We start from the raw sequence: 21,456 nt of genomic DNA on the forward strand, positions 1-21,456 counted from the left end.
TGCACCTTGCTAGCAAGGTCTATTAGACAGGTAACTCTGATTGAGAACAGTATTGTCAATCCACACCAGGGAATACCTTGGTTCTGTCAGACACTTTTCAGACAAGATCCTATCCACACAATGTGGGGAAAATATGACAGAAAGTTGTCAGCAGCAGCCACAGACACAACCCTAGCTGGCCCTGCCCGGGCGGATGTGACGCCACCCTAAGCAGCTTCTTCCAAGAATCAACATTGTTTAAACAGAATTCTCCGTTTCAGCCTTCGTATGGAGGATGACAAAGGGTGAAATCTGGGCCCTGGGAAGGCAGAGAGTTTTGCCCTGGACTGTAACTGAGGCAGGATTCTCCCAACGTCTGCAAATGTAAATACTAACAAAGGGATTGTTTAAAGAGAGATTCCCCAGCAGAGAAGGGGCTATTAAATAACCCAGCTGATTTTGTCAGGCTTGTACCAGCCCTTCCTACACCTCCCTTTCCATCCAGCAGGGGAAAGCCACAGAAGGCTTTATTCCAGCCTATTCTCTATTGAGCTGAACAACAAAAGGTAACTCCAGGCACTGGAAAAGGCTGCTTGGCTTGTACAATAGACACTTTGGTTTTTCAGTCTAAACAAGTACGTGAGGACACCAGGGCCATGGCATACAGCGTTTGTGATCCGTTCATTCAGACACTGCACAGCCACATCAATGGCTTGGCGAGACTGGGGAGCTAACCTATTTTTGTAACCTGTCCCCTACCTTTCCCTTTCACCATCTTCTGCCTATTCATCTTGCTTGGGACATGTCTGACTTCAGACAGGGACAGCTGGCCTGATTGTCTATGGTAATGCAGCTCCCATGGATGCCAATGGGAGCGCTGCAATAAGTGCAGTGGTACCTATATTATTAGGTATGCACCATCCTGAAAAGACAGTTTTAGAAACAGATCAATCAGATCACTAATATTTGTCCCACGGACAGGGCAACTGACAGCCACAGCAATTAAAGGTCTTTATTTTCTATGATGCACTGGAAATGTGTGAACTTACCAGACTGGCATAAAGAAAATGAGAAATCCCCCATTATATTTGCTCAGTAGAATTCTGTGCAACATCTATGCAAACCAGTACGTGCGGTTAAACACCCATACATGTTACACAATTCCTATAAAATCTGAAACTTATGAGCAAGGGCAGAGGTTAATACTGGCAGTTAGTCATCTCAACAGTAGTTTTCACTTCTGCAAAAAGCTATAATTATATTCCAAATTTATTATAAAAGCCACTTTTCTGTTTTCAGGGAAGTGCTAACACTTCTGGAGAATACACTTTAGACTGTAAGGATTTACAGCACCAGAGAAGGGGGGCGGGGAAGCCATGTTCCAGACTTTACTATTTCAAGCTTTTCATGCTAATGTCCTTGTTCCTAGACAATCTTCAACAGTTTTAGCTTAAGCAAAATGGCAGTTGCTAAACTGCTGGATATAGTGGAAACCCCAGCTTAACCCTAACAGCAGAACACTGAGGATTAAAGAGGGAACAGCTGCATTTGAATACGAGTCTTTCAAAGCAAGCCACCAAACCTACCTCTTCCACATACTGGTACATTATAGCCTTGACAGCTTGTATGTTTGTGGCATCCATCATTAAAGTGACAGCTTGTCCTTTCCGAATCTTCACTAGACCTCTAAACACCTGTTTGTTATTGTAACAGGCCGCTAGAGTGGCGATGGCCATCACCTAGGGAGAAATGACAAGCAGCATTGAATAGCATATATATCCGAGAGTAGAGTCATTCCTCCAGGGGAAGACTCACTCTCTCAAAACGAGGCAACGACTCAAAATGCCTGGTGATCTCCATGTTGAATTTATTTAATATTGGAGAGAGAGAGAGGACTAGTATTAAATACTGTGTATAGAACTGAGAAGACATCCAGCCCCAAAGGGGGTGAAGGTGGGAGGGGGAAAAGACAATGAAAATATCTGGTTCAAACATCTGGAAATATTAACCTACCTGCGGAATAGCGCAGAAGTTAAAGACACTCTGGTTTTTCAGTCTAGATAAGTAGGTGAGGACATCGGGGACGTGGTGCAATGCATTTGTGATCAGTTCATTCATACACTGGACGGCCACGTCAATGTTCTCTGGCTTGGCGAGATCCGACAACTTCTTGGCGTACCTGCTCCAAACCTGGGAACGCCAACAGTACATAGGAACAGCACTCAGCCGTCAGCACTTTTCAGACATTCATATTAATTAGAGGGCCTGTATCAAACTGTCAAATACAAAGATCTTATTTTACTGAATCTAATTCTTGTAATCAGACTTGGTTACAGTCAGAAGCAAGATCCTTAACACACAGTTCACTCTGACCTACTATTCCATTCAGTCCCATTCCCTTTCGATAAGGCACACTGGGAAAGAGAAAAATTGGACCCAGCTAGTAGCTCTGAAGTTAAGCATCCATGCCTCTGGTTCAGAAAGGCACTTACACACACTTTAAAGCACAAGTAACTGCACTGACCTCGGTGGGACTACTCACGTGCTTAGAGTTACATGTGTGTGTAAATGCTCTTCTGGATTGGGGCTGGCGCAGCAGAGTCCCCATGTTATGAAGATGGTCTCCCAATCTGAGTTTGGCCAACTCCTCATAGATTACAGGAACCCTGTCCCATCCTGCAAACAGGGCTGGTGCATGGAGCAGAGCGACGGCATTCAAGATTGTCTGGAGAAACCTCCACTGTCACAGACACTCTGCTGAACAGATTTTATCCATGGGACAGGCATGCTGACAATTGACCTTTCAGCTATATCACTGTGAGATCTCTGACAGAAGAGTTTTGCCTAACTCCCTACAGACAGATTTATGCAACTTCATTTGAAAAAACTAGAAACCTTCTATATCCGAATAAGAACCAAAAGATAAACTATGTGAAATAAGTCTCCTGACAAGTAGTCCTGCCTAACTCTGTATCAAAGCAGTAACAGTATCTCCAGAGCTCATCAGAAAGGAATAGGAGTCTGCATCACAGCTCTAACACTTCCCTAATAAACCATATTAGGCTGAAGTTGTCATCTGAAAAGTGCTGGTTTCCCTTACCTCTCGGGGCCAGAATTCTCTTCCCTCCAGCTGGTCCTCCAGATAATCACGAATGATGTTAGTTTTCTGAAGAAAGAGGCCCATGGAATTGGCAAGCTCTGTGTCCTGTCCTACGATAAGGTCTTCTAGCTCTGATGCAGAGAACAGACGGGAAAGGCCAATCCCCACCAGCCCAGCAACATAGTGACAATACTGCAAGGTTTGGAAAGAACAAAATGAGTTGTGAAATGTCTCTCTCCTGGTCCATGTGGCTACATCAAAATTACTCCCCTAGGTTATTTAAGGTTGTTGGTGTCTTCCGGGGGACATTCCCCAAGATAGCTCCCATGCAGTTCAACTTGCTGCATATCAAGCCCATTTTGATGGAGGTGTCAGTGGTATTTGGGTCTGGGCTTGGAATACAGAGCGACACTGAGCGAAGGCTCTCCGGCATGTGTCTTCATGCCAGTTCTCAACAGCCAACATCCGCATACCAAAAATATACTTCTACGATGTGGCTTCTACCACCGGACCATTGCTCCATGCAGGAAAAATAGCAAGCGTGTCATTCACCACTGTTAACGGCATCAGGCTTCCATCACCCAGATGAAAGACCCAAATGAGAGCAGAGCCTCATGTGGCCCATTTTATACAGTGCACGTTCCAGGAAAACTGCTCAAAACCAGCATCAAGGCTTTATGGTGTGTACTTGCATTTCAATGAACAGTCTGGCAGCCAAAGCAGGGGCCTGAGAATACTTTGTGTTCTTAGTCAAGCAGTTAAGTGGGCAGGGGGTAAGTCAGACCACCTAAAATTCTGCACTACAGCTGTGCTATGCTTTACCTATCAATAATGCACACAGCCACTGTCATCCACAAGGTCAGTGACAAAAATAGCTAATCAATGCCTTGGGAAATTTACGCAGGGATCTCATCGCTCAGACAAATCTTTATGTTCACATGGAAGCTGCCCACCAAACAGCAAGACTCAGAGTTAACACTGTGTCCTTTAGTCATCTTGGATACCTATGTACGGCCAGGGTGAGCATTACAATAAGCAATTGTAACCATCATGATGGAGCGGCAAGTGCAGAATGCCAGGCCTCCAGCAGGGGATACGTGCGTTGCCCTGAGCATAGAATCATAGTACTGGAAGGGACCTTGAGAAGTCATCTAGTCCAGTCCTCTCCCCTCAAGGCAGGACTAAGTATTATCTTGACCATTCCTGACAGGTGTTTGTCTAACCTGCTCTTAAAAATCTCTGGTGATGGCGATTCCACAATCTCCCTAGGCAATTTATTCCAGTGCTTAACCACCCTGACAGGAAGTTTTTCCTCATGTCCAACCTAAACCTCCCTTGCTGCAATTTAAGCCCATTGCTTCCTGTCCTAGCCTCAGAGGGTAAGAACATTTTTTCTCCCTCCTCCTTGTAACAACCTTTTATGTACTTGAGAGCAGGGCTCTCAATGCTCGCTTACCTTATCCCACTCATGCTGGGTGTCGACCTTCTTTTCCAAGAACTCGGCCATTCCAGCTCCCATCTTGTGACAAATATCTGCAATCACATCTCGATACACCTTTGCCAGGTTCCTGAACTCCAAGGAGATCTACAGCAGAAACCACAAACACACATTGTGCTGAAAGTGGCATTTGTCAATAGACCAGGAAGCGGGGTGGGTGGAAAACGTTACAGGCTACTGGGGTCTAATCCTGCTCCACTGAAGGGGCTGACAAAATTCCCCACTGGCTTCAGTGGGAACAGATTCAAGCCCCTCAGCAGTAAACACAAATTCAGCATGTGCAGAAACAAAAATTCCTATGATCTCTGGCCACAACTCAGATGCAGCTTGTAATTTCTTGAAGGCAGTACAGCCTTGGACAGCATCACTTGGGAGCTGGTGCATGAAGGAGTTACAAAACAAACTCTATACACCAAGTGTAACTTTATGAAAGAGTCCCACCATGTGAACAGCTCGTAGAATGATTTCCAGTGTTTTATTGCAGCTCTGTTCTCTGTGGGCTCCCAAATGTGAGCATGTGAAATATTTCACAGTTTAAAGGCCAGAAGGGACCATTATGATCCTCTAGGCCGGCGTCCTGCACAACACAGGCCAGTTGCAACCAGTGATTCCTGCTGCCAGCCCAACCATTAGTGCTTGAACTAGGATGCCTGTTTTAGAGCACCCAGTCTTGATTTAAAGGCTCCAAATGACGGAGAATCACTACATCACTGGGCAATCTATCCTCATTGTTAACAATGTGCATCTTATTTCCAGTTTGGACTTTGGTGACATCCACTTCCGGCCATTTCATTTTATTCCTTTGCTACATTAAAGAGCACTCCAGCATCAGACCTCTTCTCCCTTTGTGGGCAATTATAGACAGCCTCATAGCAGTCTTTTTAAAATAAATAAATAGAGAGATTAAAGAAGCTCAGAGAAACTCTCTGTCCACAGTTGAGAACACTGAGCTGGGACTGAGGAAACCTGGACTCTATTCCCAACTCTGCCACTGGCCTGTTGGGTGACCTCGGGCAAGTCACTTCCCCCTCCATGCCTGTTTCCCAGTCTGTAAAATGGGGGTAATGATTCTGACCTCCTTTGTAAAGTGTTGTGAGATGTACTGATGAACAGTGCCATGTAACTGTCTGGGATTGTTATTCAACAGTTTGAGACCTTCTGTATCAAAGTTGTATTGTAATATAGTTTGAACGGGAGTTGATGTGTTAGAAGAGCAGGCCAGTTACATGAATGCAGCAAACAAAGATACTTCACGGAACAGTGCAGCCCCCTGTAAATACCACTTACGAGGACAGATCTGCTAAATTAACAAGTTGTTTGTATCCCAAGCCTACATAATAAACTCTTTTGTACTGTGGTAACATTTCTGAGCACTGCAGCAATTCTCCAACAAGCAGCTATTCACATAGATGCCTTCAGGCCATTCACAGCAATCACTGGACTTCCCAAATATTCCTTTGGGCTGGGATTATCAGAGGGGATTTATGGGAGTTAGGTGCTCAAGTCACACTGAAATTCAGTGGACTTTGGGCACCGCACTACTCTCAGGCTCCTATGAAAATCTGAACCTTAATCTTAAATTACCATAAAATTAGCAACAACTCCCCCACCTAAAAACATCACCTCCCTCCCACCCTATGATTTCAATGGAAGTAGAATCCAACCTTTAACTGATCAATTAACATTCAAAATATTTACAAATCCTGTAAATTAACTGATTTTTTTCAAGAAACTGTACTGCTCCTGTTCTTGTGAGAATTACTACACCATGGGTTAAGCGCACTCCTTGGACTACTAACCTAAAATCTACTACAGAACAACCCCATTCAGCGAGTGAATCCCAGCCTGGTCCCCGGCACTGGCGGCTCGCCAAATCCCAGCACAGCTCTCAGCTGGAGCACTGAAATAATGCTGCATCTAGAGGGCAACTACTCCAGTATGAAGCATGCGCCTTGTTCCCATGCGCATTCCCAGATGGTGTTTGGGTGGCAGAGCGGGAGAAGTGGAATTTTATACCAACAGAAATAAGAAAAGGGAGGGTGGAGTTAACTAGACCCCAATAAAAAATAAAAAAAGTTAGTTTATTAAATTACATTTCCGTTACGCACAAAACTTCTTGTTAAATTACTGGTAAATGGTTCAGGAAACTTGTGCTACAGCTCTATTTATACGGCCCTTTCATCATCTCACCTCTGAATGCCGCAGCAGCATATAATACAATGGAAGTGTAAACGTGTGCTGTTGCAAATCAGTTTAAAATTGCATCCGAATTGCATCTGCTTGCATCCGAAGAAGTGGGTATTCACCCACGAAAGCTCATGCTGCAAAACTTCTGTTAGTCTATAAGGTGCCACAGGATTCTTTGCTGCTTCTACAGAACCAGACTAACACGGCTACCCCTCTGATACAGTTTAAAATTGTGATTACTTTCATATTAAGAAACCTTGCGTGAAAATTTCAAAAGCACCTAAGTGACCTGGCATCTAAATTATTTACTCTTTGTCAGGTTTTTGCATTTCTTGACTTTGCAGTTTTCATGATGCTTGCTTTGAATACGACACCGCTTTTTGCATTTCATTCCCTAGGTTTTGTTTTATTATGCGCTGGTCACGCATAGCATCAGAATTATAAACTCGTCCTTTAAAAGAAAAAGCAAGAGGTAGAAGCTGACAATGGAATATTAAACTATAGGGAATAAATGAAGTTTCTAAGAGCTGCTGCCCTGTTCCTTTACTTTTAATGTATTCCGCATGATGCTCACTCAAAAAAAAATGTTCAGCTACTGTTTCTGCAATAGATCTAAGTGTTTAAATAGTTAATACAGTAGGTCTGACCTCTTGCTGTCAGCCACATAGTGAAACATTCTTGGGCTAACATTTTCTCCTCTGTGCTTACACGCTTTAGACTGAAACTATCAGTAGGCTCAACTGCTGGCTCAGCAAGGATTGGGGCCTTCATCGATTCTGAGGCCTGGGGGGGGACCACTATGATCATCTCATCTGACCTCCCGCATAGCACAGGCCTAAGAATTTCACTCAGGAATCCCACATCGAGCCCAGTAACTCTTGGGTGAACAAGATCAAAAGACATCTAGTCTCGATCTAGAGACTTCAAGTGACAGAGTCCACCACATCCCTGGTTAATTTGTTCCAAAGGTTAATTCCCCTCACTGTTATTTCCAGTCTAAATGGGTCTAGCTTTCCTTTTTAGTCACTGGGTCTTGTTATGCCTTTGTTTGCTAGATGCCCTCCATAGTATCAGGCATCTTCTCTCTCTACAGGTACTTACAGACTGATCAAGTCACCTCTCAACCTTCTCTTTGATAATGAGGTCATTCTATTTAGCTTAAGCCCCTCATAAGAAAGGAACAGATTCTCCAAAGCCACCACCCACGTTACTCCCTCCGTTAACTGAGCAGCTTGCTCTCTGACCTCCTGCCATCATCCCCCTTTTCTCCAGGGGGCAGGGCCTATCAATCCCATGACACATCTGAACTCTTCTGACATGGAAAACAAGAGTTTGCAAGTCTGCCATTTTGCTGTGTGAAGCTGATCTGCTTTTTCAAAACCCGAGGGAATATAGAATAGTTAGCGCCAAGTTTTCTGAGAGCGGTGCCTCATTTGCATACATGCAAAGTTGATCAACGTTCAGTTTTCCCAATTGTGCATGCAGTCTCATACGCAAGTGAGTAGCCCTCTGAACACCTAGTGGGGCACAGAACTGCAATGAAACACACACAAATCCAAGTGGATGAATGCATAAGATCTTAGGCCTCTGTTCTTTAAAATACAGCCCTCAGTGTCAAAACTGAGAAGTGCCGGAAATTCTGGGTCAGTTTAGAGTTACAAATGAGTTGGTTTTCCACATCCCTTATTCATCTATTGGGCAATATAGTCAAACAGCAAACCCAGGGACACATCAGCAGCCGCCACCAATGACCGCATCCTCAGTCATCTCCAATGGACAACCAGAGTGAAGAACCAGCTGGGTTTTGGCATAGATGGCAAAAGCCATTTCTATCAGTACTGATCAGGAGAGCACCACAGTGTATCATACACAATGATAAATCTGCTCATGAAATATCCTCCGTTATACAGACAGTTTTGAGCTCTGCCTATAAGACCGGTAATGGAAATTCGATTACAAGTTCCCCAGTCTGCTGTTGTTATTAACGATAAAAATTTTGAGACTGGGATATTAAGTCTTTGGCTTTGAGACTTGAATCAATCTCTAGCTGTTAAAGATCATGTGGGGTTGCCTCCTGGGCAGAGATTATCCCACATTTACTTAATGCAACGTTCCTGCACATTCCTCTGAAACAGATTCACAGATTATAATGCCAAAAGGGCCATTGTGATCATTTAGTCTCACCTGCATAACATTGGCCATAGGACTTCCCTGAACTACTTCCTGTTTGAACTAGAGCAGATCTTTTAGAAAAACATCCAACCTAGATTTAAGAATTGACAGTGATGAAGAATCCACCACAACCTTTGGTTAAGTTGGTTCCACTTAACCTCACTATTAAAAATTTACACCTTATTTCTAGTCTGACTTTGTCTAGGTTGGACTTACAGCCATTGGATTTTGTTATACTGCTGCCTGTTAGGTTGACAAGCCCATTAACAAAGTTTTATTCCCCAGGCAGGTACTTACAGGCTGTAATCAAATTACCCCTTAGCATTCTCTTTGTTAAGATGGATATAGACTCAAGAAACTCAATCTATTACTATAAAATATGTTTTCCAATCCTTTAATCATTCTCATGGCTCTTCTCTGCACCCTCTCCAATTTATCAACATCCTTCTTGAATTGTAGGCACCAGAACTGGACAAAGTATACCAGGAGTGGTCGCACCAGTGCCAAATATAGCATCTGGTACTGGCCACTATTGAAGTCATGTTACCAGACCAGGTGGACCTTGGGTCTGATCCAATCTAGCAATTCTACTTTAAACCTCTTTGCATCTTGATACATAGCTATCTATATAATCAGCAGGTTATAATTAATAGATTGAAACAAGAAATCTAACAGCTCACCGTTGGGAAGTCCTCAAGCACCTGCTTGTCCTTCTCCTTGCTCTCCATGTATCTCCAGTCCGGCTGATATAGATAGGAGTGGAAATCATGCAACATTGGGACCTTGGTTTCTAAGTTGATGGTCATATCATCTTCTACAGTGTCCAGAGCTCGGAGAACCAGATAGAATATGCACACAGCATTACTATGGAGGGAAGGAAGGAAGGATTTCCTATTTATCAAGATTCGCTATGACACGGGCGAGTAGTTAAAAATCATCATGTAGCTTTTGTGAGAGACATTTGAAAATTAAACAAAGGTCTTTCCAATTCTGCAACCTGGAAAGTATTTCTAGTTCTGCATACAAATCAGAGATGGGCTCAAGCCATAAAATTCATGTCAATATTTCGAACATCCCAAGTGTTTGAACATGTCAGAACCAGGACTCTGATTCAGGCCCATATCCATCAGAAGGACATTTACAACTAAAAAAATCATGAGGCAAAAATGTAATTTCATACCATAATCTGTCTTTGCAGTAGCTGTGCTAGTACCAGTGATTACCATTAAAATGGCGATACCTTTTTAAACAATTTAGTGGCAACCACTGTAGATACAATTCAAATATATTTAGATACTACACGTGCCTAGACGGAGAATCAAGAAAGAACCCGTAACAGATGCTGGAAATTCCTGGCCCCCCGATACACCTAGGCTAGGCATTCAGATGCTAGAAACGAAGGACAGTCCAGTAGCTAGAGTGCCAGCCTGGACCATGGAGACCTCGGTTCAATTTTCTGATCTGCCACTGGCTTCCTGTGTGACCTTGGGCCAGTCACTTAGGGAGCTGAAGCCCAGAGAGACTATAACATGGGGATAACAGCACTGTCCTACCTTACAGGGGTGTTTTAAGGATAACTACACTGAAGGTTGAGGTGCTCAGATGCTACAGTAAGGGAGGCCATGTAAGTATCTTGGATACCCACACATCATGAGAGTATTTTCCTGTGACTGAGGCTGAGCATTCCACTGCAAATCTATCATTCACCTCAGCGCTAATCTCAAAGGAAAGTGCCTTGAATTTTTACCCTGTGGGTTTTATGTGCTTACACGTTGAATCTTAGCGCTATGGGGCACAACTAAGTGACTTACAACATGCAACAGTTTCTTTAGACACCAGAATAGTTTCTCCTTCAAACCGGGTTTTGTTGTTTGGGGGGAGGGGAGGGAAGGGTTTTTTTTGCCAGGGTGGGAGGAGATGGAAATAGAGCTGTTTTTTAAAACTTATTAGTAAAGGTACTGTATCATTAACAGACTAACGTAATACTGATCCAAAGTGCCAAGAGCAGCACAATCCACTGCTGTACTGAGAGATCCAAATTTGCAACAAGTATTGGCCAGAATAGCAGTAAAAGAAAAGTTACTAAAACCCAGCGGCCACTAGGACCCAGGGGAAATAAGACTATGTGAGGGGAAGGATAAAACTCTTCTCTCTGTTCCCTTCTCTTCCAGCTGTCCCTCTGCTGCAGCAGCTTCTCCTTCCTCCCACTGTGTAGTAACCAAGTATTAGTATCAAAGCAAGAAATCATGGCTGATTTGGGGGGCCCAAGCAGAAAAAGTCTGAGAAGACTGGAATAGTAGACTGATCCTGGGGCCAGGATCTAGGCATTCAAGGGGCCATATTCTGGGTGTCTTTTTAAGCACTAGAATCCATGAAGAGTTCTGCTAAACATGGATGATGCAATACAGCTCCTGAATTTGAATCCTGTCTCTGCTCTGGCTTGCTGTGTAGTTTTGGTCAAGAAATCATCTCTCTGCTATGCTCAAAACTCATAAATCCTAGTGCCTTCAGTGGAAGTTTTGGGAGTGTGAGGAATGCAGGTTCCAGCCCTAGGATTATAAAAATTCCCTATCTGTAAAATTAGGATAACAACTATTTCAAAGGAGTTATTGCAAAGGCAAATTAGGTACTGTGTTTCTAACACTCTGGAAATGTTTAAATGCTAATGAATAAAGAACAGCATAAATGAGCTAGGACAAGAATGAGCAATGAAAGATTATATGGTAATGGGAAAGTGAGTGGATCATTTAGCTATTCACTACTACACTTAACCTTGGGTTTGTTTTATTAAAGGAGGTATTTTTTGGGGAAATAAATGATAATTAAGGCTATGTTTTAGTCACAGGTATTTTTAGTAAAAGTAATGGATAGGTCACAGGCAGTAAACAAAAATTCATAGCCCGTGACCTGTCTAGGATTTGTACTATATACCCCTGTATACCCCTGACTAAAACTTAGGTGCTCTGGGGCGGGGGGTGGCCCGGGGGTGCCACGGGTGCTCTGGGGGGGGGGGCAGTGGTGCCTCAGGTGCTTGGGGGGGTGCAGAAGAGGGCACCGTGGATGCTGGGGGCGGAGGGGGCAGCCTGGGGGCACCACGGGTGCTCTGAGGGGGGATGGAGGGAGGAGGCAGCACGTAGCTTGGGACCCCGCTGGTGCTAGGGGAGGGGGAGCTGGTGGAACTGGCAGACTAACCGGCTCCCACATGGCTCCCAGAAGCAGCTGGCATGTTCCTGCGGCCCCTAGGTGGAGGCGTGCTCAGATGGGCTCCGCGCGCTGCCCCCACCCCAAGCGCCCGCTCTGCGGTTCCCATTGGCTGGGAACCATGGCCAATGGGAGCTGCGGGGGCGGTGCCTGCAGGCAGAGGTAGCACGGAGACCACCTAGTCACGCCTCCGCCTAGGAGCCAAGGGAGGGACATGTTGCCGCTTCCAGGGAGCCCCCCCAAAGTTAGCACAGCCCAGAGCCCTTGCCCCCTCCCCCCAACACTCCCTCCCACACCCAAACTCCTGTTGCTGGGGGGTGGGGGAAAGAGGAGTGCTGTGGCCCATGGCTGCCCCAGCAGCAGTTGGTGCGGCTGCCTGAGCTGCTCAGGCAGCTGCGGGGCCAGCCACACTGGCTGCTGCAGAAGTCACAGAGATCCCAGAAAGTCACAGAACACATGACTTCCGGGACAGCCTTACAGCCTTAATTATAATTATTATGGGATGTCTGCCAAATTCTCATGGAACACACCTAAAAAAAGGTTGAAAGTTTGGCTTTTGTTTGGGAATAACACCCACAGGATGCATTTTTATTTTTTTTTTATTTTTTCAGGCCTGTTCTTATCACACTTCATTTTTACATAATCTCTCATATCACCTTTTATTCCCAAAAGGAGTATTGGGAGCTGGGGTTGTACATTAAGGAATGTTAAAAATATGTTTACAAAGCTTGTTACCAATTTAAGGGGCAATATTTATTTAAGTAGTGCTTTAGCTCTGGGCTACTATAACTCACCTTGCAAAAACTCCAAGCAAAGCTTTCCAACATTGTTACGTGCTAGTTTCTAATGACAGTAATTGAGGGCATTCAGAATTAAAACTGGATCTCTGCTCTTGACACACCCAAGATGGGTGTCTATACTGCACCACAAGGAACATGAACACTTGCCCACTGTTCAAAAACTCCTGAGACAAATAGCTACTGGCTAAAGTTAAAAAAAAAATACAACCAAACACATCCCAGCGCACAAAGCTTAATTGTGAATTCCCAGGCTTATTATTATTAGTGGCTATAGTACCAATACTACACAGCACCTATGGACCCCAGTCAAGGATCAGGACCCCTGGGGCTACATGCAGAACAAAAAGACTGGCCCTGCCCCCAAAAGCCTAAAATCTAATGAGAAGACAAAAGATGGATACAGACAGACAGAAGAGAGTGAATAAAAATAATAATAATAATCGTGAGACAACACTGGTCAGAATGATAGGCTTGTGCATATGTTAAGGATTCAATACTTTGATTTTTTATACTGTTTTTTTATAGTGCAATTCTTACCTTATACAAAGTATGTAGCTATAGATACATGTGTATAGCACAGATAATCAAATATGAGGGGGAACAGAAGTTCTCTAAGCACTTGTAATTTATGGTGCAGAGAAATAATTTAGGACTTTCACTCTGCAGTATGTTGAGTTTCATCATTTCAAATAGACGTTTTGCAGCATGAGCTTTCTCCCACGAAAGTTCATGCTGCAAAACGTCTGTTAGTCTATAAGGTGCCACAGGACTCTTTGCTGCTTTTACAGAACCAGACTAACACGGCTACCTCTCTGATACTTGACATCATTTCAAATGTTACTATAAACTGAGTAGAGATAGCTATTAAGAATTACATAACATGTAAGTACATAACAAGTCTCTAATGAAAGAGCCCTAAAACTGAGGCCCTCACCACTTTGGTTCATTAAAGTCCCATGACACTTTCCACAAGAATTAAGGTGTTCCCCGTGCTGTTGTAGCCATATTGAAAGTTAAGTAGTTCTATTTTGAACTCCATCCTTTCTACCCTAAACTGTTAAACAGTGTTACAGTGCAATGTTATAGAGCTGCCTTGATCCACTCCAGAGTTGGCTATATTACAGTGGCAGGAGAAGCAATCCCTCTGTATCCATTACTTAAGCAGGTGTTGCAAAGCTTTATAATTATTTGTATTATGGTAGCATCCAGAAACTTGATTCAAAACTGGGGCCCAATTTTACTGGGCCCTTTACAACCATACTATGCCCAGAGAGCCTGTGATCTAGATAAGACCAGGAAATGCAGTCACAGACACCAGTTATGGACATAAATGGCAAGTTTCAAAGTGCTATATTTTTTTTAAACCATCCAGAAGAGATTAACCAAGCTCTACAGTAGTTAATGTTTACAGAGTATACTGAGGGGGAGAAAGGGATGGCCTTTTAGTCAAGGCACTGCACTAGGACTCCGGAAAGCTGGGTTCAGGTCCCGGCTTCACCACAGCCTTCTGGCATGACCTTGAGCAAGTCACTTAATCTCTCTATGCCACCTCTGTAAAACAGTAGCAGTACAGCCTTGCCTCACAGGGGCACTGTACAGTGCTTAGTTAGTGGGTACAGGGATGAGGGACATAGATGTACCAAGGCAGAACCTTGGATGAGAAGTATTGAATGTAATGGGAACATTTTACTAGCGTACTTTGTACGTTGTTTGGGGAATCCAATTAAATGAACGCTATATATTAAAATACATGGACACCTGTATAAACATAAGCCCTGTCTGTATCCATCTGTTTCTTGTTCTACACTTAGACTGTAAACTCTTTGGGGCAGGGACAATCTTTTTCTTCAATGTTTGTACAGCACCTAGAACATGGGGTTGTGGTCCATGACTAGGGCTCCTACCTAGGTGGTACGGTAATACAAATAATAAACTAATCTGTGCTCAAGATCATAGACAAGGCCTGACTGTTGACATAAACATATATTGTGTCACCAATAACACTTGCAGTGTCTCTTACATAGGATGTTATATTGATATTTGTAAAGTGCTCCATGACCATTATGTGAAATGCACTAGAGAAACGCAGGGAATTTTTACACTAAATTAGTACATTTTCAAACAGCTGCGGTGAGTCATTTGCATGGAAGGTGCTGAATACAAATGCATGACCCAGACACAGACCCCAACCCACCTGGAACTAAGAATCTAACTCCACGGCTAGGCCTCATCCCCAATGACCATCTCAAAATCCAGACCCTGAATCACGATGGGTAACAAGCACTCAGGTAAAAGTAAGCTCAGCTATAGCTCTCACTCAGACAACCCCCTGCTACCAGCAGACTGTGAGAACGAGCACGTACCTTGCATATGGCCAGTAACACATGGGCTATCTACGGGCTGATGTTTAACCCTCTCCTGGCCAAAGCAGCCAGGGCTCCTGCTCCTGGGATAACCCTCTCCTGGCCAGCGAGCTAGACGCTCATGCAGTTTAGGCCTGGCCATTGGGTGACCAGATGTCCCGATTTTATAGGGACAGTCCCAATATTTGGAGCTTTTTCTTATATAGGTGCCAATTACCTCCCACCCCCCTTGTCCCGATTTTTCACACTTGCTGCCTGGCCAGCACGTTGCACCAGTGACCCATCCCCCGTGCAGGGCTGGCTCCCAGTTAACCCGCTCCTGTCCGGCCAGTCCGGGGCGGGCTCCGGCTGCGGGGCCACGGGGGGCTAATTAACCCCGCGGCGGCGGCGGGCACTCACTCACCGCAGCTCCCCGTCCAGGGCCTGGATGACGGCGGCAAAGCTCCGGCTGGTCTGGTTCAGGTACCGGTAGCAGGTCTGGAGGCCGTCGCTGAGCGCGTCCTGCGGGCAGAGCAGAGGGGACACGGGCTGCTGGAAGCGGGGCGAGGCCGGGCAGGCCCCCGGCGGGGCGCCCTGGAGCAGGAGGCGGCTTCCCCCGCGGCGCCGGCCCCCGGCAGCGGCAGCGGCGAGGACGAGCAGCGCTGGCCGCCGCCGGGGCCGCGCGGGGAGACAGCGCCAGGGTCCGCTTGAAGAGCGCCACGGCCTTGGTGCTGGCGGCCATGGGGCCGGGGCGGGGCCGAGCGGAACCAGGGGCGCGGGACTCGCTAGGCCACGCAGGCTGCGGCCGGCACACCCACCCCCGGGCGGTCCGGGAGCCGCGCCCTCCGCCCCGCCCCGTTAACCCCGCGCGCCCCGGGAGACCGAGAATCTCCCCACCCCGTTAACCCCGCGCGCCCCGGGAGACCGAGAATCTCCCACCCCTGTTAACCCCGCGCGCCCCGGGAGACCGAGACTCCTCCCGCCCCCGCCCTGTTAACCCCGCGCGCCCCGGGAGACCGAGACTCTCCTCCCGCCCCCGCCCCGTTAACCCCGCGCGCCCCGGGAGACCGAGAATCTCCCCGCCGCCCCGTTAACCCCGCGCGCCCCGGGGAGACCGAGACTCTCCCCGCCCCGTTAACCCCGCGCGCCCCAGGGAGACTGAGACTCTCCCCGCCCTGTTAACCCTGCGCGCCCCGGGGAGACTGAGACTCTCCTCCCCGCCCCGTTAACCCCGCGCGCCCCGGGAGACCGAGACTCTCCCCGCCCTGTCCTGTTCCGTTAACCCTGCGCGCCCCGGGAGACCGAGACTCTCCCGCCCCGCCCCGTTAACCCCGCGCGCCCCGGGGAGACCGAGACTCCCCCCGTTAGTTCTGAGCGCCCCGGGGAGACCGAGCCGCTCCCGGACTTGGCGAGACCCTCCGGCGCGCCCTAGCGCACCTCTTCTGTATTTACCAGGAGAGACCCGCCCCCCGCCCCCGTCTCTCCTCAGCCGGGAGCCCCACTCCTTCTCGTTAACCCTGTGTGCCCTGGAGAGCCCCGGGCCCCCACAACACCGGGGAGAACTCCCCTTAAGAGACAAGGGCTCAGGCATTAGCTACCTAGGTACTTGCTGACACCCCCCACCACCCCCCTCAGCATTTAAACAAAAACGGGTTTCCAGCGGCTCCTCTGTTAATCCTATAAACTAGCTCCCCACATGTCCCTTCATAATATCCAGCAGCCTCAACCCAGATGTTAAATGCAAAAGCACCTTCTCTGTGCTCTACTGCAATTAAAGGCTTCATGAAATAGAAGCATAAATAGCTCACAAAGGAACGCAGTCACCTTGAAATCTAGCTGATTTTTTTTAAAGTTAAAGTTAATTTCAAGTACTAGACTTTCCTGGGGTCTGCTCATTTATAGTTTCACAATCACATTTTCATTCCTTTCCCCACATTTTTCGGTACCCTAATCTTTGGGAGGCCACCTGCTAAGGGGAAAGGCTGAAACTGACTACACAAGTGTTGTCCTACGCAAAGAGTAAAACTAAGAGAGGGGAACAGAATAATCTTTTTCCTCTTTAATCTGTTACTGTAATCTTGGTCATTCATAACAAAAGTAGGTAAAATTACTGAGATTGCAAGTAGGGACCAGTGTTTTGTCTTGTGTCTGTACACCACCTAACACAATGGGGCCCAGCTCCGTGACTGGGGCATCCTAGATACTATGGCAATACAAATAGTTATAGTAAAATATTTTCAGATGGATTCATATTGTTTTAGGATAATGGTACCAGTTTAATCTCTCTTACTTAACCAGTAAAGAATTTTACAGTACAAAAGCTTTCAGACCAAATGCAGACCTTTCTATACTGAATTCTGTGTCCCCACATAATTTAGACAGGCCATTCACTATTTTATCTCCGTATTATCTCCCCTAGATTTAACTGGACAAAGACTTGAGGCTTGTTTGGAAAGAGTGGGAACGTTTAAGATATCTCCCCCAAGGTGAGGGACTCACCTCAACTTAATTTCTCATAGAAAGTGGTATAAATGTGAAGATAATTGGACAATTAAAATGAGCACTTATGATCGTACCACACTTCTGAAGAGTAACCGCTAACAGTCACCAGTTTGGGAACACAAAATAAGGTTTAGATCCTGTTAGCCAATCAGCAAAGGTGGAACCCCACTGAAGTCGGCACAGCTGGCCACAGGCACAGAGGTCTACCTGCATCCAGTCCCACTGACCCACACCAATGAGTTTGAAGTTTCCACAATCAATGTCTTAAGCTCCACTGGTTCTGCAAGTCACTCTGCCCAGGCAGATGCCAGCATCCATACAGGGTGATGTACATTATCAGGATCTTAAGTAAAACTAGTTTCAAGGGTAACTGACTGGGATTAATACAGCACTGAATTCTGTATTCTTTAGGACCAGGGTTCAGTTCTGGTCAGTAGTGACCCAGACCTAACCTTGCATCTGAAAAAGTGGGTTTTTTACCCACGAAAGCTTATGCCCAAATAAATCTGTTAGTCTTTAAGGTGCCACCGGACTCCTTGTTGTTTTTAAGGCCCTAACTCTGTTCCCACTGAAGTTAATGGAGTTTTGCCACTGATTTTAATAGGAGCAGGATTGGACTTCTGTAGCTGTTACCCTCTGACAGTTATTCATGGCTTATGTGAAACTACTGACTGAAAGATGAATTGATGGACCTCATGTCTCTCCACCCATTTTCCTTCATTGATCCTGAGTTCTACACTATGGCCTTAATGAAGACTGTGTGCCGCAGGCTTCAGTTCAGAGCCTTGTCCTGGCCAATAGTCAGGTGTCAAGATCCATTCCCTTTAGTTGATAATATGCTATAGATTTTTACTGGCCAAGAAACATCATCAACCAACAAGGGCCCTACTCAGTGAGGCCTCAGAGCTGATGGGAGCTAGCATTTGGTACACCACAACAAGCCTAGATGGATGCACCAAACATCTATAGGGCTTAGTGGGTTAAAGGAACACTGTCAACGTTGGGAAAGCTACCTTGCCACCCCATACATGCCTAGTGATTATAATTATTAGCAAATTCCTAGTAAATTCTATGTCTCCCTCTTATCCTAAAGAAAATACTTCAGTACAATAATCCAGAATATATGACCAACCCTACAATGAGCCAATAGCATGTTCACATATGTGAAAAACAAGAGATAGTTCTCAAGACATGAGCACAATTGGGGATTTATTTAGGACTGCTGTATATGTCAACAAGATTGAACTGATCTTCCTACAGGCACACTGGCATTTGCCTTGGTGTTTGTGTTTTTCCTCCAAGAGCACTGAACAGAGATAATCCTATATGAGAAAGAAAATTACAGGGATAGTGAAGAACTGTTGAATGCTGGTCTGTCCCATCTTTTGTACTACTATAGAAATAAAGAAGGAAAAAGGACCAAGCTTTCAGAATATGGGAGGGTGCATACTATATAAACCAACAGGGTTTTGGCCAGAAGGGGGGTTAACTAGGAAACAGTGCCTGTTTCTCTCTATTTGACTGACATACTAAGGTCCCCCTCTTGCAGAAAGAGTAGATGGCTATTGACATCAAGGAGGTACGGTGTGTGTGCCACAGGCAGCACAATTCTGATTTTCCAAAATACCTTGCAGAAGATCAGTGCTTGGGATAAATGCACCGAACAGGCTGCTTTCCAAGGGACACGACTGATAGTCAGTTAATCCCGATTTATGATTAACCAGAGGTCTGATAATCATGCGCAGGATTGGATTTTAACCGTTTGGGTTACAGCCCCCGGCGTATCATGAGCCCCACGGGCAAGCACCCTGTGCCCCCAGAGGGCCCCATTGAAATCAGTGGGGCACTGGGCAGGTGCGCGGGTCTGCTTGCAGGGCGGCGATTATAAGATCGGGGCCCAGGTGGGTTATTAGGTGGCCCGGCAGGGATCTGGGTCACGTCCCACGCAGCCCGTATTGGCAGCGCCGCTGGGGAGATGCGCTGGGCGGAACTACCCGGACCAGAACCGGCGGATTTCTCCGGCCCAGCCCGCCCCCCGCTCTGCTCACCTGGTCCAGCGGGGGCATCACCGCCGCGCCGCCGCCCATCTTGAACCGCAGCAGGTTGTAGATCTCCCGGGGGCGGCCCAGCCACCGCCCCACGCGCTCCATGGGCAGCCGCGCGCACTCGAGAGCGCCCCCCGCCCGCTCTGCCCAGCAACCTGCCCCTCCGCGGCTCCCCTGCCAGAGCATCTTCCGCGGCGCGGAGAGAAGAGAGGAGACGCGACCCCTCCCACGCCCGCTGACACCGGCCTATCAGCGTGCGGCGCTCGTGGCTCTGTGGGCGGACGGGGCGCTCATTGGTCGCCCATTTCTCGCACCAGAAGGACGCTGGCCAGTAATCCGGCTCCGGGGCTGGTGTGACGGACGTCGAATTCCTCTGATTGGCTGGAAGGGAAAGGTACCGCCCACCCATCGCTCGCGAGGGGAGCAGGAGAGGAATAGGCGCCGGGTTTCTTAAAGGGGCCGCGGCTCGTTTCGGAGATAGGGAGGTTGCGGTGCGGTGGCCTTGCAGGGAGGGGGCCTCCGACAGCCCGAGCAAAACCCACCCCGGGGCAGCGTGTCCTGCCCCTGCCCGACACAGCCCCACCCCCATGCCTTGCCAGACACCCCTACTTCCAGCCTCTGTAGACAAACTGCTTTGATCCCCCAGAACCAGCCCTCAGCAGCCCAGCTGCTGCCAGCTGTGACGGTCCCTGTGCCTGGCACCGCCAGCCTGTCCCACTTGGTCACCCACCACCTTGTGCGTGCCCTGGAGAGCCCCCCTCTCTGCGCTGCATCCTGCAGAGACCCCCGTGCTGGTCTTGATCCCGCCGCTGGTCCAACGGCCTGAACTCAACTGCCCTCTCCCCTCCTCAGATCAGCCACGTGCTGCACCCCCATGGGTCAACCCCACTGTCTCTGGACAATGGCTAGTGTCCCTACAAAGGCAATGAGGGCCCCTACAACTACCTGAAAATGATCACCTGACCCCACCACCCCCGCCCCAGAGGTATTTCTCCATTGCTTCTTTCTAACCCCAGCATTTCAAACGCCCTTTTGATTTGGTTTTCACCTGCGTCGGCCTAAAGGGACAAGTGACTGGCTGCTGGTCACAATGTCTGGCTGGAAGTGTCAGGCTGGTTCAGGTTCGGTTGCACTTTAAATCACGAAGATTTGAATTTCTAATGCATCAGTTCCTCTTACCAGTGTTTCTGCTCTGTACTAAATATGAATGATTAATAGAACAGAGTGTGTCACTTTTGGAGCCTTCTTTGTTCCAGGAGTCCCTGGTGGTTCAGTGGCCAGTTGTGCTTTTCTCCATCTGTGGGACAGCGTGACCATTGGGACCATGTTTCTCAATTGCAGATCAAGCCACAGCTATTCAGGTTCTTTTGACCTCCAGGCTGCATTGCTGTGACAGGTCCTACAAGGAGATATCTCTGAAGAACACTCAGAAGCGGTAGCACAGTGGCTCTCAAACATTTTTACAGGTGACCCCCTTTCACATAGCAAACCTCTGAGTGCGACCCCCCCTTTTAAATTAAAAACATTTTTTATATATTTAACACCATTATAAATGATAGAGACAAAATGGGGTTTGGGGTGGAGGCTGACAGCCCATGTAATCACCTCATGACCCCCTGAGGGGTCCCAA

General features: G+C 47.0%; 1 protein-coding gene across 1 annotated transcript in view; it reads right to left on the reverse strand.

Moving 5' to 3' along the window:
- LOC120401035 (squalene synthase-like) overlaps window positions 1-21,456 on the reverse strand; it is a 56,260-nt gene that overhangs the window by 4,154 nt on the left and 30,650 nt on the right. Inside the window, exons 2-8 of the mRNA XM_039530523.1 lie at window positions 19,830-19,947; window positions 15,704-15,801; window positions 9,617-9,800; window positions 4,536-4,664; window positions 3,080-3,271; window positions 1,993-2,169; window positions 1,566-1,718 (exon numbers count right to left, since the gene is read on the reverse strand). Coding sequence (XP_039386457.1) covers window positions 1,566-1,718; window positions 1,993-2,169; window positions 3,080-3,271; window positions 4,536-4,664; window positions 9,617-9,800; window positions 15,704-15,801; window positions 19,830-19,931 — 1,035 coding nt within the window. The 5' untranslated portion in view covers window positions 19,932-19,947. The remainder of the gene's footprint in view (window positions 1-1,565; window positions 1,719-1,992; window positions 2,170-3,079; window positions 3,272-4,535; window positions 4,665-9,616; window positions 9,801-15,703; window positions 15,802-19,829; window positions 19,948-21,456) is intronic.

The sequence above is a fragment of the Mauremys reevesii genome, linkage group 3 (assembly GCF_016161935.1).
Source record: "Mauremys reevesii isolate NIE-2019 linkage group 3, ASM1616193v1, whole genome shotgun sequence".
In the NCBI taxonomy this organism is placed as follows: Eukaryota; Metazoa; Chordata; order Testudines; family Geoemydidae; genus Mauremys; species Mauremys reevesii.